The sequence below is a fragment of the Salvelinus sp. IW2-2015 genome, linkage group LG14 (assembly GCF_002910315.2).
Source record: "Salvelinus sp. IW2-2015 linkage group LG14, ASM291031v2, whole genome shotgun sequence".
Lineage (NCBI taxonomy): Eukaryota > Metazoa > Chordata > Actinopteri > Salmoniformes > Salmonidae > Salvelinus > Salvelinus sp. IW2-2015.
The window spans coordinates 15,076,857-15,095,752 of NC_036854.1; the positions used below are offsets into that span (position 1 = coordinate 15,076,857).

At 42.1% G+C, this 18,896-nt stretch overlaps 1 protein-coding gene across 1 annotated transcript in view; it reads right to left on the minus strand.

Annotated features, from left to right (window-relative positions):
• rngtt (RNA guanylyltransferase and 5'-phosphatase) overlaps positions 1–18,896 on the minus strand; it is a 148,124-nt gene that overhangs the window by 81,916 nt on the left and 47,312 nt on the right. The window contains 1 exon segment of the mRNA XM_023999893.2: positions 286–450. Coding sequence (XP_023855661.1) covers positions 286–450 — 165 coding nt within the window.

An 18,896-nucleotide genomic window follows, 5' to 3' on the forward strand; every position in this document is an offset into this window, starting at 1 on the left:
TACAGTAAAAGCACAGCGTGGGAAGAAAATGCAATGTACCCTTTATGAGAGCACATTAATACTTCAAGATTAATAATACATATTTGTTTCAAAGTGAGAAAACAAAATCGGCAACTGATGTCATTGAAAGTTTATCTATCCTGTTGTTTTGATTAGGCCTTAGATGAGTCCCTGAACTGATGAAAAAGTTAAATAATGTACGGCTAGAATGTCAGACCACCACAGACTTGTGATGATCTGGCCCTGGCACAGTTTAGTGCATGTGCACATGCATGCGTGTATTACCTTTCGTGCTGCGTGGATGTCAAAGAATGGCTTGTTCCTGACACTGAAGGGCTCCTTTGTCTTGTCGATCTGTCCCGTCTTCATCTTCTCCATCCGAGGGGAGATGATCTCTTTCTCTATGCACAACAGCCGAATATTGAAATCACACTGACCGACCGGCTGACCCTGAAAGACAAAACAGACAAACAAATGAATCATCTTTGAACACAGTGTGAGGCTTTGCATTTCTATAATTCATTTGAGAAGGAACTAATGCAAAACCTGACTTGCTAATACAAAGGCAATCAAAGTAGGGCTAATATCTCCCCCACAGCTCAATGGTACAGTGAATACGAATGCATTTGGATGTTTTTACTTGGTTGATATTTTCAAACGAAATCCAATCTTTCATATCTTCCTCTCGATAGATTGGTCTAGATATGACAAGGTTACGAGCTGCCAATCCAGTGCCATGGCAACAGTGTACAGGTCTGAATAATCATGAGCTGAACTGAAGAGAGAGAAAGGGGGAGAGAGACAAAAAGACAGAGAGAAGACGAGACAGAGAGAGAGATTGAGATTGTTGAGTTCTCTTGGGATAGCTACAGCCAGGTCCATCAAATAAAGAGCATCGCAAAGGCAGCTAGAAGCCACAGGTAATGAGTGTCTGTGTATTCAATCAACGTTTTAGTGAGGTCGCCATGCCAACGGGTCTCGTCTAATGTCCTCCACTCCTGTTTTTCACACAGAGCTTCTGAGAAGAGGATAGGTTCACTTCAGACTGACAGCAGTATGTCTCCCAAACCTCAGGGGTCACAAATCTTCCGCTAGGCACTAAACGGTCAGTCCGTTCTCATCCGTTTGGTGCCTAATGAATATGACCCTGAACACGGACAGAAACAGGGATGGACTACACTACCTGAACTTGACAAATAAGTAACGCTTGTTTTTCGTTTTTCTTTGCGCCCTAATGAATATGACCCAGGTCTATGGAGGTAAATCATTGACATAGCGATTTGAACGTGTAGAATAATCTGTAGTTGTAAACACATTCTCCTACAGGTAACTTAATATTTGCAAGCAATAATTGCATCTGTACACCTGTGCATGTCAATTTCGCGCCCCTAGACTTTTGGCAGTGCTTTAAGCGCCCTATGTGACAAAAAGATTTGTAGACGTGCAAATAGAGATTTGCAAGCAAGGAGAGAGAGTGTGAGAGCAGGAGCTCTTGGAGATGGGACCTCTTTCTTCTAACCAATCAGATGAGGTTAACACAGACCAGTATACTCTACACTGTTTGGTTGGTGACAGCTCACATGGGCCGTGTTGTCTGGCGCAAACACCTGTCACTCAAGACATGCATTACCAGGTTACCACCAAAGAATGTCCATCAAAGCCCAGCTGTTAGTTGTCATGGAAGGTAAGTTTAAATGCCATTATTTTATGGCTAGTTAGCAAGCTTTTTTCTTCTGTAATATTGTTTTTGGAAGCTATTGTCCAAGTCATTGTTATTAAGAGTTCGTACGTTGTAGTCTGATGCAAGCGCCGAAATCAATTAGGTTAAGTTATTTTGCAAACAATTTTGAAGCTAACTAGCTAGCTTGATTTTGTATGGAGCCATAGCTAGCTAGCACAATCATTAGAAAAGTAATCATTAATCTGCTAAAACCAAAAAACTGACATAAATCCCATGAATATTGATCAACCAGTTAGATCTGAAGTTTTAGTAGAAGCACGACTGAAGGTAGAAACTAATTTGTTTAGCTTTAGACATTGACTGCATTCTGTAGCTACTGCCCATTGATTAATGCAAATCCACTCTTCAGGCTGCAATCCACTCCCAGTTAAACAGGGTCCGTTCAGCCCTCCGTCAGCTCCACAATGCCCTGGGAGACGGGAAGGACATCCAGAACTCCCTGGCAAAAGTCAGCAATGCCTGGAGGCAAAGCATCAACATCATTAGGAACCTGAAGGATGTCAAATATGCAGGGATGCAACACAGTCAGCTAGCCTCAGCTGTGGAAAACGTATAAATTAATATGAATAAATATATATTTTCAGGTATGTTCAGCTGCACCATTAAATGTCACTTGAATGGGAACTATTATTGATGGCTTGCATTGTATTTGATATGACAATGTACAGTTAATATTTTGGCAGACACTCCGTTAGTGGCAGACACTCCGTTAATGATAGAGCAAGCCGAGGAGCTGGGTGGCCACCACAAGCTGAGGACCCTGGAGTGCTCAGGAATGACCTCATGTACAGTCGGTGCCGCTTGGGCAGCAAGATCATGCACAACATTAACCTCATGGGAAACTACTTTGGCAAGGTGCAGGGCCTGTCGGACGACCTGGCCAAGAATTTGTAGATAGTGCTTCAGCGCGCCATGGGCAAGGCTGTAGGCAACAGTGAACAGTGACGCTGGTGCAGTGCTTCTCCACAAATTACAACACCTTGGCAGGTTCTTCAAGCTCTGCTACAACACTGTCCATGAGGGTGTAGGAACTGGCTGTGGCTGCAGAGGACCTGACGGCCAACAAAATGTTGTCTCACATTAATTGGGTCCTCAATTAATACCTACAAAGGCAAGTCAGTACTGGGACTCATGTAGCATCAGTGATATCAGGGCACCAGTCCAAATCACAACTTTCTACCAATTTCGTGGTATTCAATTGGTTGTAGTTACAGTCTTGTCGCATCCCTGCAACTCCTGAACGGACTCGGGAGAGGCCGAGCCAGAGGCTGATTATCTTCCAGGTAGATACGGAGCCATTCATAGTCTTCCAGTTATCATATAGGTAAACCGTATCCCCGTTTGTGGCATCAGCATGAATTTCTTAAACAAATGGGGGAAAATAAGTAGTCTATAGATGGTACAGTAAGGTTACTTTCAGTGACGGAACATCAGGAATTTGGGCACTGGCAAGCTTTTTAGGCACAAAGTACCTCTGGCTAGCAGGCTAGCTTCACATCCATCCCTAGTTACTTTAGTGTGTATTTGTCCAGACCTGAGAATGTATTCTTGTCTGAATAAGTACCACAGCAAAGGCTCTAGTTGGTAAAACTTTCTGCGACATTGAAGGTCGCCAAGAACACAGCGGCCTCCATCATTCTTAAATGGAAGAAGTTTGGAACCACCAAGACTCTTCCTAGAGCTGGCCGCCTGCCAAACTGAGCATTCGGGGGAGAAGGGCCTTGGTCAGGGAGGTGACCAAGAACTCGATGGTCACTGACAGAGCTCCAGATTTCCTCTGTGTAGATGGGAGAACCTTTCAGAAGGACAACCAGCACTCCACCAATCAGGCCTTTATGGTAGAGTGGCCAGACGGAAACCACTCCTCAGTAAAAAGGCACATGACAGCCTGCTTGGAGTTTGCCAAAAGGCGCCTAAAGGACTCTCAGACCATGAGAAACAAGATTCTCTGGTCTGATGAAACCAAGATTGAACTCTTTGGCCTGAATGCCAAGAGTCACGTTTGGAGGAAACCTGGCACTATCCCTACGGTGAAGCATGGTGGTGGCAGTATCATGCTGTGGGGATGTTTTTCAGTGGCAGGGACTGGGAGACTAGTCAGGATCGAGGCAAAGATAAACGGAGCAAAGTGAAGAGAGATCCTTGATGAAAACCTGCTCCAGAGTGTTCAGGACCACAGACTCTGGCGAAGGTTCACATTACAACAGGACAACGACCCAAAACATACAGCCAAGACAATGCAGGAGTGGCTTCGGGACAAGTCTCAATGTCCTTGAGTGGCCCAGCCATAGCCCAGACTTGAATCCGATCAAACATCTCTGGAGAGACCTGAAAGTAGCTGTTTTGGTACCCTTCCCCAGATCTGTGCCTCGACGCAATCCTGTCTCGGAGCTCTACGGACAATTCCTTCGACCCCATGGCTTGGTTGTTGCTCTGACATGCACTGTCAATTGTGGGACCTTATATAGACAGGTGTGTGCCTTTCCAAATCATGTCCAAATAAACTGAATTTACCACAGCTGGACTCCAAGTTGTAGAAACATCTCAAGGATGATCAATTGAAACAGGATACACCTGAGCTAATGAATACTTGAATACTTACGTAAATAAAACCTATATTTCTGTTTTTTATTTTAAATAAATGCAAAAATGTCTAAACGGTTTTTAGCTTTGTCATTATGGGGTATTGTGTGTAGATTGGCGAGTTTTTAAAATATTTTTTATCCATTTTAGAACAAGGCTGTAACGTAACAAAATGTGGAAAAAGTCAAGGGGTCTGAATACTTTCCGAAGGCACTGTAGGTATAAGCTTAAAATGTGTTAATTTACTATCTTTGGGGAAGATTGGTATTGGTGAGTCTAACATGAAATATCAACACTAACCCAAGTTAAGAGATTTGTCTATGGGTTTTAGTACAGTAATGTTTGACCAGTGCACCTTCCTACCATCAGGGTGCAGGACACAGTCTTTGCCAGTGAGAACCAAGAGGGACATAGTAGTCTTTTGGAAGCAGGAACAAAGCTGAGTGAGAAGGGTCACATTCTGTTCTACTAGGCCCTCTGCACCACCAACTCCCATGAAGTACTACCACCATATCCTAACTCAATTCAGAAGTGGTCTTCAGTGAGATGCACGTTTTGTCCACCATGACTGGGAAAGGCCCAGAAGATCCTTCAAGCACCTGGTTTGCATCCCAATATTGTGTTCATTGTTTTCAAAGCCCTTTAAGTAATGAGACTTTAAGACCGTGACCATACAATTAGGAGAAAAATTACTATACATGTGTGGGCTACTATGCTATCTGAACTATGGATGCAAGGACAGAATGTTTTAAAATATATGGCTCAGTTGGTACAAGCAATACAACGACTTATGACAATAGGTTAAAACATTTATTTGGAGTTACACGATGGGGTAAGAGCTGTACTAAGGACAGTCAAACAAAAAATAATCTTAAATAGGGGTTAAAACAGTATCAATAAATTAGTCTTAATGCAAGCTGATCCAAAAAGTCGTGTGATATCCACTATTGGACTGGGATTGCATATCTCCTGTGGACCTACCAGTTGACCACGAGCACCATCCTGTCTTGGGGGACCAAACAACTCAGTACAAACTGACCTAATAACGGCATAACCTGGAGGCCTAGGAGAGCCAGACAGCCCTTCAGTAAATTAATTAAGTAGCATCTCACGAGCTTTGGCTTGTGTGAGCCGGAATAGCATCTCCTTAATGCTGAGTGCCATGCTGAGACACATTGGGTCTACAGTCTTTGGTTAACTCAGACGGGGATCAAACTCCAACCTTCCAATCTCAGGGCAGACACTAACCACAAGACCACAAAGTTGGTCAGACAGCCCCTACCCCCTCTAAAAATTTCTTATTTGACCCTTCGGCCCCTTGATTTTCCGCTGCATAACGTCAGTAGGCTGCTGTAAGTCAAAAGTACAAGTCTCCTACTGTGATTTCAACTTCAAACAAGTTTTTTAGGGCAATCGCTTAGCGAAATTATCTTAATGCTTTCCGAGTTGTATACATTAGTGGTGGCTGGCCAGAGTTTGTTTCAGAAGTCTCCCATGCTACGATTCAGTAGTAGTTTCTTCTTCTAGTTTGATATCATAACACCGTTACTCTATTCCAATTCAGGTATAAATCATAATCAAGAGGTATATAGCGTTTGAAAGTATTAAAATTTAGACTGGTGCCCAGATATCACCGATATCAAGATTGTGTGCCTCCTCACCTGGGTCATCAATTACTACTTACGAAAGTAAGTCTGTCCTCCCCTCTCTGTATAGGAACCTGTGTTTTGGATAATCATGTCACAATGACCTGGATTTGAACCTTTATGTCATGCCTTTTCCAGAAATGAGAATTAGTTTACAACCTAAGATTATAAAAATGAAAGAAATTGTATGAGGATGGTGTTGGACCATCTGACACAAAAAGGGGTACAGTTTAATGAAAAGGAGTAATCTAGCATGCATTAAACTGAAAGAGTGGCTTAGTAGGCCAAGTCATATTCATATGAAATGGAGAGACAATAGAACATTTGGGCGTCTATAACAATAAGACACTGGAGTGTCCACTATAAAAATAAAAACTTTGGCTATTGGCCCAGATGATCCGACATTCGAGAGAGAGAGAAAAATAAAACATTTCTGACCGGATATTTTGGCTGCTTTGGTAGGACTCTTAGCTCCATCTACATTGTTCTCTTGCTTTGTATAAATAACATATTTATTGAAATAGGCTATAGCCAACAGGAATATAGGCAATTTACTCAGAATGTCAACCATGCATTGCCCTGCTGTGTGCTGCCTGATCCAATTCTGATCGGTTTGATTTGTTGATTTGTTACTTGTCCATTCGGACAACTGAAATCTATATTCTGGTCTGACATTTGTATTTATTTTTTAAATATTTTTTTACTTGCCAAGGACAAGCGGAAAAACCTTAATATCGAGCCTTGGGGGTCTATGAAAACCTTATCTGATTGGTTAGAAGAAACAGGTTCCACCTCCAAGAACTCATTCTCTCCCTCTCTCCTTGCAAAACGCTGTTTGCACATCTACAAAGCTTTTGTCACGGTAGGGCACTAAAGCAATGCCAGTCTGAGCATGTAAAATTGACATGTGCAGGTGTACAGATGCAATTATTGCTCACAAATATTAAGTTACAACTTAGCCAACGCTATTACAACTACAAATCTATTCTACACGCTCAAATCGTTATGTCAATGATTTTTCTCCATACAGGGCAGCCTAGTCAGCCCAGCCACTTCCCAGTCTGGCAGGGTGGAGGGAGCTGAGACTGACAGTTAGTAAAATAAGCACAGCACGTTAGTGTCTTCAATCATCGCTTCATACAGTAAGAAAGGCACTGATCTCAGTTCTTGTTCCGGGAAGTCAAACCCAAGTCAAGTCCATATTCAAATTTCAAAGCCCTTAGTTATTCATACAGCAAAGACAACACAAACGCCGCCAAAATTCTGCAGCAAGAAAAGCGCAGAGAATAATTTTCCCTAAAGTGAACGAAATAGAAGGAAAATAAATAATGAAGTAGTAATCAGATTAGAGCGCTGCAGAGTGACAATAGCATCCTTCATTTGCAATCCCGTGGCAGTCTTATCTGCTTGGATGTGCTTCATTAAAAACACCAACTACAGTCACTCATTAGCAGGAACGGACTGCTGGAGGGGCTGACAGGCAGGCTGATGAGCCTTAATTGCAGCACAGCCTATACATCATCTTCAACATTCACTATGATCATCCTCATGATCATAGACTAAGCCATATACAGTATTCTACTTTCTTTGGACTTCTCATAAGGCTTTGATGTAGCCTAGCCTACATGCAAACAGCATTGACACGGATTGTGGCTTTTCAGATCTTGCTGAAATTACACTCCAAGAAGCCAAATGAAAGAGAGAAAAGAGAAAGAAAGAAAAGAGACCCACAGAGAGAAAGAGAGAGAGAGACAGAAGCTTGCAGAGAAAGATTGTTGTGACATACTGTTCTCAGCAGGACTGAGAAATACTGAAATGCAAGCCTGAAGCCAGCCTGTAAGGTTGGAGATAAAGCTGCAGCACTTTAGCCTATACCCAACATAGTGCACTACTTTTGACCAGATCCCTATGCCCTGGCGGAAATAGTGCACTAAATAGGGAGCCATTTGCAGGCCCAGACATATGTTTGTGCCCCAGGGGAGCAGCTCAATGCTTAAAGTAAAAATTCACCCATTATCACGGCTATTTGGTTTTCTTGCATCTCTGAGCGATGTTCTATCGATTCACTGGGTCATTTTATGTTTATCTGAGCTATTGCCGTTCAAGCAGGCAGAAATCTGGCCGGTATGAAGTAGCATTGCGATAAAGCTGCTCTTACTACACAAGTCAATAGGAATACGACTTTTAGATTGCGAAAACGTCTATAATACATGTCAGATTTCAATACTTGGCCAATGTCATAACAATATTCCTACTATGTTACATTTGTAATTTAACAGAGGGTCTAACACATTTCTCCTATTTGTCTGCCTCTTCAGTCCAGGGTGCATTGCATAGTGCTGTTGCGAATGTCAGACTGAACATGGTGAGATTGTAGACTCCTAAATTGACAGCGCAGTTTGTTTAGGCGATTTTATAGCTAACTAGCTACTACTGATATTGACTTTGGTATTATTGTGTGCAGCTACGTTTGCTCGCTAGCTAGCCAGCCAGCCCATAGACAGTGCTTTGCATTGTAGGTTTTGTAGTCGACTTGAGCTGCAACAGATTTCCACAAGTTGCTACCAACCTTATTATAACAACAAAATTAAACATTTGTTCACAAATGTAAATTATAGGAATGAGTGGGTTTGAATGAGGTGATTTTTCCTTTAGCACTTAATGTTCGGAAGATTTCACAAGAACAAGAACAAAACGCATGCGGGTAACAACTGGTTGACATTTAAAGCTTCTTACACCCTGTCAAGAAGAAAACTCTCTCTCTGCAAGCCAATCGGCCGTATGTGACGCTCGTGCATGTGACGTCATCATCTATAAAGTGGCCACACAACACCGGGGACTCAATCAATACATTGCTAATCTATGGAAAACCATCAAGTAGTAAAAGAGGCGAATGCTACTGTACGATCCCTTGTTGATGTCACCTGTTATATCCACTTCAAATCAGTGTAGATGAAGGGGAGAAGACCGGTAAAGAAGGATTTTTAAGCCTTGAGAAAATTGAGACATGGATTGTGTATGTGTGGCATTCAGAGGGTGAATGGGCAAGACAAAAGATTTAAGTGCYTTTGAACGGAGTTTGGTAGTAAGTGCCAGGCGCACCGGTTTGAGTGTGTCAAGAACTGAAAATGCTGCAGAGTTTTTCATGCTCAACAGTTTCCAGTGTGTATCAAGAATGGTCCACCAGCCAACTACACACAACTGTGGGAAGTATTGGAGTCAACATGGGCCAGCATCCCTGTGGACCGCTTTCGACACTTCGTAGAGTCCATGCCCCAATGAATTGAGGCTGTTCTGAGGACAAAAGGGTTGCAACTCAACATTAGGAAGGTGTTCCTAATGTTTCGTACACTCAGTGTATATTTGTATGCTGCACCATTATGTAAAGGCTATGCCTCTCGGGTGCTAGTAGGAATCATAGCCGAGTAGAACATCACTGGGTAGGGACTGAGGACCATCAACTGAAACTTCTATAAAACAGCTCAGGGAATAATACTTCACTTCTCAAAATGTGCTGCTGTGAGGGCTTATTACAGTGCTGTTTGATAAACATTTAGAGAATGAGACACTTCAGCAGCCGTATAATGCCTTGGTGACATGGCTCGCCTCCAACACTGAAATCTTCACACACACAACCGCTAAAGACAATGAATGTGTCCCAAATGGCTCCCTATTCCCTATGTAGTGCACTACTTTGGTCCAGAGCTCATATGGTTCTGGTCGAAAGTAGTGCACTACATAGGAAATATGGTGTCATTTGGGATGCAGCCACTCCCGCGCCTGCCTGCTAGGCTTCAGTAACTTTGGTTGGGCTTTGTGAAGACAAATATAATTACTGCTATTATGAATGGATGGTGGGCAGAGGGGATTATGTAAACACCCCGTGAGCGAAAAGCGAGAGTTTAGCTATTTTCTTTTAATAAGATTTATTGCATTTTGAATTCAAATGTATTATGCTCAGACTCAATGTGCAGAGAGAGAAAACTTTCCGATTACATTACAATTAAGAATGTGTTTAAACTACAGCAGCTTTCAGAATGATTTTTTTGGGGGGGAATTCACTCGAGGTCTTAACTTATGGTGCAATTTCGAAATTTGGTTGCGCATCAGCAGATTTTATCTTGTTATGACAGTCAATTAGCCCATGTCAGATAATTGTTTTTAGATTGACAACTCAGTCTAGCCATCAATTTTGTTTTGGCGGGGGGGGGGGGGGCTCTGACTGCATGTGTGGGTATGGATGTGTTTACGCAGACCCGCGAGCCACCGCGGCATGAGGAGTTTAGATTGTTCTGGGCCCCACCCTCATCAAAGTTGCCCATCCCTGGGCTAGACTTAGGCTCGTTGAAGCAGTTCCTGCGCGTTTCACAACACAGCACACCGCGTCACTGGATGAACAGACAGAATTCAATCCAATTCACAGCAACTCAAAGCAGAGCGTAATGTTCCTGGAACAACAACTGGTATCAAAGCCCCAAGAATTTACACTATCTGTGTGTCATAGGGGGAAGAACAAGGTGGAAGTGTGTGAGACAGCTACAAGTGATTAAAAACAGTTATTCTGGGCATGTGCAGTCCTCCAGACTGTTCAGGTACAGTTCACTGGGTACAGTATGCCTGCTGCCAGAGGTAGTCTAGAGTAAGAAATACCACGTTTCTCCAACCTTGTTCTTACTTTTACGTTTTGATTTGCGCTCTTAAAATCGAAATTCAAAGGAGGGCCCTTTTGAAAGTTTGAAAAGTGCATTCAAATTCACTTGACCCGGCAAAGTACAAACATCAATAGGAGTCAATTAACATAATTAATGCCATGGCATTTTGTTCATACAGCCAGAAAAGCCAAAACTTACACAAGGGACAGATTAAACAAAGCGTGACAAATATATGCACAAAGTTAAATAACCCAATTTAATTAATCCCGGGGGACACTAGAAAGCGTGCTATGGGATAAACGTGGATTGTTAGAGCTCTGCTCAATTTTGAAAGAAAAAAATGCATATTTATATTAATCTCTCACGACCTATCAATTCAAACATTGTCTGACAAGATGAAAAGGTAGCAAAAAAGGGTGAGCCGCTAAACAATGTATTTTGGACAAGACGGACTATGAATCGATGCTAACGTCGCCGACCCACAAGGAGTTAGCTGAAGATGCTTGCTCCCAAGAGCTCCCCTCAGAGCGACCTACTGGTCACTATAAACAAACTAAGCAAGAAAGTAGACACAAAGTTGGCTGCTATCTCAAAGAATATTGGGACTATGACCGGAACTGTGAATGAAAGGTGCATGAGGTCGAGCAGACGATCACGAGGCCAGGCTACAGGACATTGAGAAAGTGCAAACCGTTAAATAAATAAATAAAACAAAAAATTCAGCTGAAAACCTGCCTGGAAATGCTTAAATCGCATTCACGATAGCAGAACATCCAAACCTTTGGGATACAGGTAGACACAGAGAAAGGGAGGCCCACTGAATTTGTAATTGGAGCTGATACCGGCCCTGCTGGGGAGTGAAAACGTCAAAACGCACATCCTGATCGACCGCACACACAGATCATCCGCACCAAAGCCAGCCAAGGGCGCGCCACCAATGCCATTCATCGCACGCCTGCAGATCCCCTCAACTATAAAGAAGCTAGGGTGTCCTTCTACCCAGATCCTACTTTGGAGGTGAGGAACAAACAGAAATATTATGATGAGCTGCGCAAGAAGGGCAGGGCAGCCAACATCCGATATGGATTCCTTTTCCCAGCCAGGTTCAAGGTGACAGTCGAGGGAGCAACGCGCTTGTTTGACACTCCAAAAGAAGCCAAACTGTTATTGGCAAAGCAAGCTCCCTGGCTGAGGAACCAAACCTGTCGTGTCAGACGGCTAAATGGCCAAATACAGGCCAGTACTGTGTTTGAATTTATTGCTGATGCTCATTACAATGAACATTGGAACTTATGATTGGTGAGATGTTATCGTTTATAACATTGTTTAGCCAATCATGTTTTAGTCCCACTCATCACCTACGTGAGAGTTAAGATATATCTATAGATGCAGAGTTAACTTAGGTTATATGTCTAGGCACCATAAGGTTTGTGTGTTAGTCAAGGGGTGCTTTGCTGGAGGAAGTCACTCGGTAATCAAATCTAATTTAACCAAGGTTGGGGGGAGGGGGTTGGGGTCTGTGTTTTATATTTAGTTTCAGTACAGGTGGTATGATAAGTTCCAGGATGGCGGGGTGTTTTTGGTTTTATGACAGCAACAATTTGTTCTAAAACAAGTAACGGCACATAGTGACCGGGCACAGAGTAGGCCTAGTGGAATAAAGATAGTACGTTGGAACTGTAATGGCTTAGGTCAGTTCGTTGAAAGAGTTAAGGCTTTCTCCCCATCTTAAATCACTGGCCGGTGACATGGTGTTTCTTCAGGAAACTCATTAAAAATGCATGGCTCGGACCAAACTACAAGTCGGCTGGATTGGTCAGATATACCAGTCTAATTCTGATGCAAAAGCGAGAGGGTAGCAATCCTGATAAGGAAAAACATTCCTTTTATTTACTCATCCTTGATTTCAGATCCTAATGTCAGTATATTATTGTGGTTGGTACACTGAATTGGATACCAATAACCTTGGTTAATTTATATGGTCACAATTTCGATGATCCATTATTTTCCCAAAGGGTATTTATGGCCATAACAAATATATTGGATACAAATGTTATTGTGGGTGGCGACTTCGACTGTATTTTGGATCCTCTTTTAGATAAACAGCTATCAAGTTCAACAATCAAATGCCAGTGTTTGTTGAATGACAAACAATGACAAACCTTAACATTGCCGATATTTGGAGACTGACGCATCCAACGGCTAGGGATTACTCTTTCTTTTTGCCAGTTCATAAGTCATATTTCAGAATTGAGCACTTTTTTTTTGCTGCGTCCGTTACATTTCACCTGATTCTAAATCACAGGCCATTCTCCACTCTCCATGGTGTTGAAACTGGACAATATGTCTGCAGGTCGGTGACTGTGGCGCTAAGATGCTTACCTGTTGAATGATGGGGCTTTCTGTCAGTATTTGAAGTAGCAGATTACTTATTTTCCCTTTGAGCTAACACGGGGATGTTGATGACTATCTTTTGGGAATCTCTCAAAGCTGTGATTAGAGGACACATTATTTCTTATACATCGGAGAGGAAGAAACACGCCAATACTAGGCTGAAAGAAATCGAACAAGAGTTAGGGGAGCAGCAATTCCTCAAATTTCTCACCAAATTTGACTTCCTAAATTAGACAGGGGGTCAGCAGTTCGATGCCTTGATATCTCCTCTAAAGTTTAGTACAGCGATGGCACAATATTCCAAACAATATTCCATCAGGCTCCCAGGCCTGATGGATAAATAATAAAATGGTATTCGTACTGTGCCAGACTAGCTCTGCTTCTGTTGCAAATGACCCACAAACATTGTATGAGAATACTATAGGTCTGATCATGAAAAAAAAGAGTGGCCACTGAGATGTTGTCTCATCTCTGTGGCCGCTATATAAGGTGTTGACAAAAATATATTGGCAAAGCGTTTTAAATAACATATTTCTGATATTATACACCCCGACAACAGGTTTTATCCCAGGCCGACACAGTGGGGTCCGGAATATATTGGATCCCTTGATAAAGATGAGCAAAAACGACTGAATAAAATAATACAAATACTGAGCTATAATTGTATGCTCAAAACATACAAAATATTATTTGAAACTAATACAATTGCTCAAAAGAAAGACATTTTGTTTAACAAGTAAATAATAAAAAATATCGGATCCACTGTTTTCAATCCCATTGCGAGGATAACGACAAAGACTTTTTCTAAAATGGTTTATGCGATTGGAGAACACATTGGGAGGGATATTAGGCCAGCGATTCTCAAATGGTGGGTTGCGACCCAAATTTGAGTCCTCGGATATGTCATGAATTCTTCTACGGATGAAACTGCATAGAAATGACTTAGGAACTGTGCTGATTAAACCCTTGAATGAGTAGGTGTGTGCAAACTTTTGACTGGTATCAGTCAAGAGTTGACACCTACTCATTCAAGGACTTTTCTTTATTTTACATCAAAACTATCAAACAACCCATATGGAATCACATAGTAACCAAAAAAAAGTGTTAAATTCAAATATATTTTATATTTGAGATTATTCAAAGTAGCCACCCTTTGCCTTGACAGATTTGCACACTCTTGGCATTCTCTCAACCAGCTTCATTGAGGTAGTCACCTGGAATGCATTTCAATTAACTTCTCTGGGATATGTGGGACGCTAACATCCCACTTGGCCAAAAGCCAGTAAAAATGCAGAGCGCCAAATTCAAAATAAATTACTATAAAAATCCAACTTTCATGAAATCACACATGAAAGACACCAAATTATAGCTACACTTGTTGTGAATCCAGCCAACATGTCTGATTTCAAAAAGGATTTACGGCGAAAGCACACCAAACGATTATGTTAGGTCAGTACATAGCCACAGAAAAACACAGCCATTTTTTCAGCCAAAGAGAGGAGTAACAAAAAGCAGAAATAGAGATAAAATTAATCACTAACCTTTGATGATCTTCATCAGATGACACTCATAGGACTTCATGTTACACAATACATGTATGTTTTGTTCGGTAAAGTTCATATCCAAAAATCTGAGTTTAGGCGGGACGCTACTGTCTCACTTGGTCAAAAGCCAGAGAAAATGCAGAGCGCCATATTCAAATAAATTACTATAAAAATCAAACTTTCATTAAATCACACATGAAAGACACCAAATTAAAGCTACACTGGTTGTGAATCCAGCCAACATGTCAGAATTCAAATAGGCTTTTCGGCGAAAGCAAACGATGCTATTATCTGAGTTAGCACCATTGTAAACAAAGAGAGATAAGCATATTTCAACCCTGCAGGCGCGACACTAAACGCAGAAATAAAAATAATATAATTCATGCCTTACCTTTGACGAGCTTCTGTTGTTGGCACTCCAATATGTCCCATAATCATCACAAATGGTCGATTAATTCCGTCGATATATATCCAAAATGTCCATTTATTTGGTGCGTTTGATCCAGAAAAACACCGGTTCCAACTCGTGAAACATGACTACAAAATATCTCAAAAGTTACCTGTAATCTTTGCCAAAACATTTCAAACTACTTTTGTAATACAACTTTAGGTATTTTTTTACGTAAATAATCGATAAAATTGAAGACGGGATGATCTGTGTTCAATACAGGATTAAAACAATCTGTAGCATGCTTTCTGGTCACGCGCCTCTAACAGTACACAACAAGTGACCCTGATTCAAAATGGCCGTACTTCTTCATTACACAAAGGAAAAACCCTCAACTAATTTCTAAAGACTGTTGACATCCAGTGGAAGCAGTAGGAACTGCAAGAAGGTCAATTAGAAATCTGTATTCCCAATGAAAATCCATTGACAAGAGAGCGACCTCAAAAAGAAAATCTGAATGGTTTGTCCTCGGGGTTTCGCCTGCTAAATACATTCTGTTATACTCACAGACATGATTCAAACAGTTTTAGAAACTTCTGAGTGTTTTCTATCCAAATCTACTAACAATATGCATATCTTAACTTCTGGGGATGAGTAGCTGGCAGTTGAATTTGGGTATGCTTTTCATCCAAACGTGAAAATGCTGCCCCTTATCCTAGAGAAGTTAAACAGGTGTGCCTTCTTAAAAGTTAATTTGTGGAATTTCTTTCCTTCTTAATGCGTTTGAGTCAATCAGTTGTGTTGTGACAAAGCAAAGAGAAACGACAGTCCATCATTACTTTAAAGACATGAAGGTCAGTCAATCCGGAAAATGTCAAGAACTTTGAAAGTTTCTTCAAGTGCAGTCGCAAAAACCATCAAGCGCTATGATGAAACTGGCTCTCATGAGGACCGCCACAGGAAAGGAAGACCCAAAGTAACCTCTTCTGCAGAGGAAAAGTTCATTAGAGTTACCAGCCTCAAAATTCGGCAATTAACTGCACCTCAGATTGCAGCCCAAATAAATGCTTCAGAGTTCAATTAGACACATCAACTGTTCAGAGGAGACTTCGTGAATCAGTCCTTCATGGTCGAATTGCTGCAAAGAAAACACTACTAAATGGACACCAATAAGAAGAAGAACCTTGCTTGGGCCAAGAAACACTGCAATGGACATTAGACCAGTGGAAATCTGTCCTTTGGTCTGACGAGTCCACATTTTTGAGTTTTGGTTCCAACCGCCGTGTCTTTGTGAGACGCAGAGTAGTGAACGGATGACCTCCACATGAGTGGTTCCCACCTGGAAGCATGGAAGAGGAGGTGTGATGGTGCTATGCTGGTGACACTGTCTTGATTTATTTAGAATTCAAGGCACACTTAACCAGCATGGCTACCACAGCATTCTGCAGCGATACACCATCCCATCTAGTTTGCGCTTAGTGGGACTACCATTTGTTTTTCAAAAAGGACAATGACCCAACACACCTCCAGGCTGTGTAAGGGCTATTTGACCAAGAAGGAGTGATGGAGTGCTGCATTAGATGACCTGGCCTCCACAAATCACCCGACCTCATCCCAATTGAAATGGTTTGGGATGAGTTGGACCGCAGAGTGAGGGAAAAGCAGCCAAACAAGTGCTCAGCATGTGGGAACTCCTTCAAGACTGTTGGAAAAGCATTCCAGGTGAAGCCCAAGAGTGTGCAAAGCTGTCATCAAGGCAAAGGGTGGCTACTTTGAAGAATCTCAAATATAAAATATTTATTTTTATTTATTTTTTAATACTTTTTTTGGATAGTACATGATTCCATATGTGTTATTTCATAGTTTTGAGGTCTTCACTATTATTCTACAATGTAGAAAATAGTAAAAATGTCTAAACTTTTGACTGGTACTGTATATATATATTTATATATATATACTGCTCAAAAAAATAAAGGGAACACTTAAACAACACAATGTAACTCCAAGTCAATCACACTTCTGTGAAATCAAACTGTCCACTTAGGAAAGCAACACTGATTGACAATAAATTTCACATGCTGTTGTGCAAATGGAATAGACAAAGGTGGAAATTATAGGCAATTAGCAAGACACCCCCAATAAAGGAGTGATTCTGCAGTTGGTGACCACAGACCACTTCTCAGTTCCTATGCTTCCTGGCTGATGTTTTGGTCACTTTTGAATGCTGGCGGTGCTCTCACTCTAGTGGTAGCATGAGACGGAGTCTACAACCCACACAAGTGGCTCAGGTAGTGCCAGCTCATCGAGGATGGCACATCAATGCGAACTGTGGCAAGAAGGTTTGCTGTGTCTGTCAGCGTAGTGTCCAGAGCTGGAGCGCTACCAGGAGACAGGCCAGTACATCAGGAGACGTGGAGGAGGCCGTAGGAGGGCAACAACCCAGCAGCAGGACCGCTACCTCCGCCTTTGAGCAGGAGGAGCACTGCCAGAGCCCTGCAAAATGACCTCCAGCAGGCCACAAATGTGCATGTGTCTGCTCAAACGGTCAGAAACAGACTCCATGAGGGTGGTATAAGGGGGTGGTATAAGGCTCTGGCATTTGCCAGAGAACACCAAGATTGGCAAATTCGCCACTGGCGCCCTGTGCTCTTCACAGATTGAAAGCAGGTTCACACTGAGCACATGAGCACATGTGACAGACGTGACAGAGTCTGGAGACGCCGTGGAGAACGTTCTGCTGCCTGCAACATCCTCCAGCATGACCGGTTTGGCGGTGGTCAGTCATGGTGTGGGGTGGCATTTCTTTGTGGGGCCGCACAGCCCTCCATGTGCTCGCCAGAGGTAGCCTGACTGCCATTAGGTACCGAGATGAGATCCTCAGAGCCCTTGTGAGACCATATGCTGACACATGCACATTTGTGGGCCTGCTGGAGGTCATTTTGCAGGGCTCTGGCAGTGCTCCTCCTGCTCAAAGGCGGAGGTAGCGGTCCTGCTGCTGGGTTGTTGCCCTCCTACGGCCTCCTCCACGTCTCCTGATGTACTGGCCTGTCTCCTGGTAGCGCCTCCATGCTCTGGACACTACGCTGACAGACACAGCAAACCTTCTTGCCACAGTCGCATTGATGTGCCCTCCTCGATGAGCTGCACTACCTGAGCCACTTGTGTGGGTTGTAGACTCCGTCTCATGCTACCACTAGAGTGAGAGCACCGCCAGCATTCAAAAGTGACCAAAACATCAGCCAGGAAGCATAGGAACTGAGAAGTGGTCTGTGGTCACCACCTGCAGAATCACTCCTTTTTTGGGGGTGTCTTGCTAATTGCCTATAATTTCCACCTTTTGTCTATTCCATTTGCACAACAGCATGGTAAATTTATTGTCAATCAGTGTTGCTTCCTAAGTGGACAGTTTGATTTCACAGAAGTGTGATTGACTTGGAGTTACATTGTGTTGTTTAAGTGTTCCCTTTATTTTTTTGAGCAGTGTATATATGAGTTAAGTTTTGTTTGGGCCTCCAAATGTGTGATTCTATTCAACACTACAGTAAATGTTCATATCTGTCTTTTTGAATTGGAAAATAATAAAGAGATTATATATATTTTTTAATTATAACAAGAGTCTTGGGACCTGTACCATAAAAAACAAATTAATTAATTAATAAATAAAAACAAATTAATTAATTAATCCCACAAAAGAATGTATCATATAGCCTCAGTACACTGAATTCATTAGATAGGACTGGATACAATGAAGGACATATGCTTTGTGTGTGGAAAAGGGAAAGCCTGTTGAGAATAAAAGTTATATCACACAAGCCACAATCAAGTGCATTATAGACAAGCTCTTAGCGAGCAATTCAACCGAGGGACTTGGAAGGAATCTATACATACACCGACAAAATCTATTTTTATTTATTTATTTCACCTTTATTTAACCAGGTAGGCAAGTTG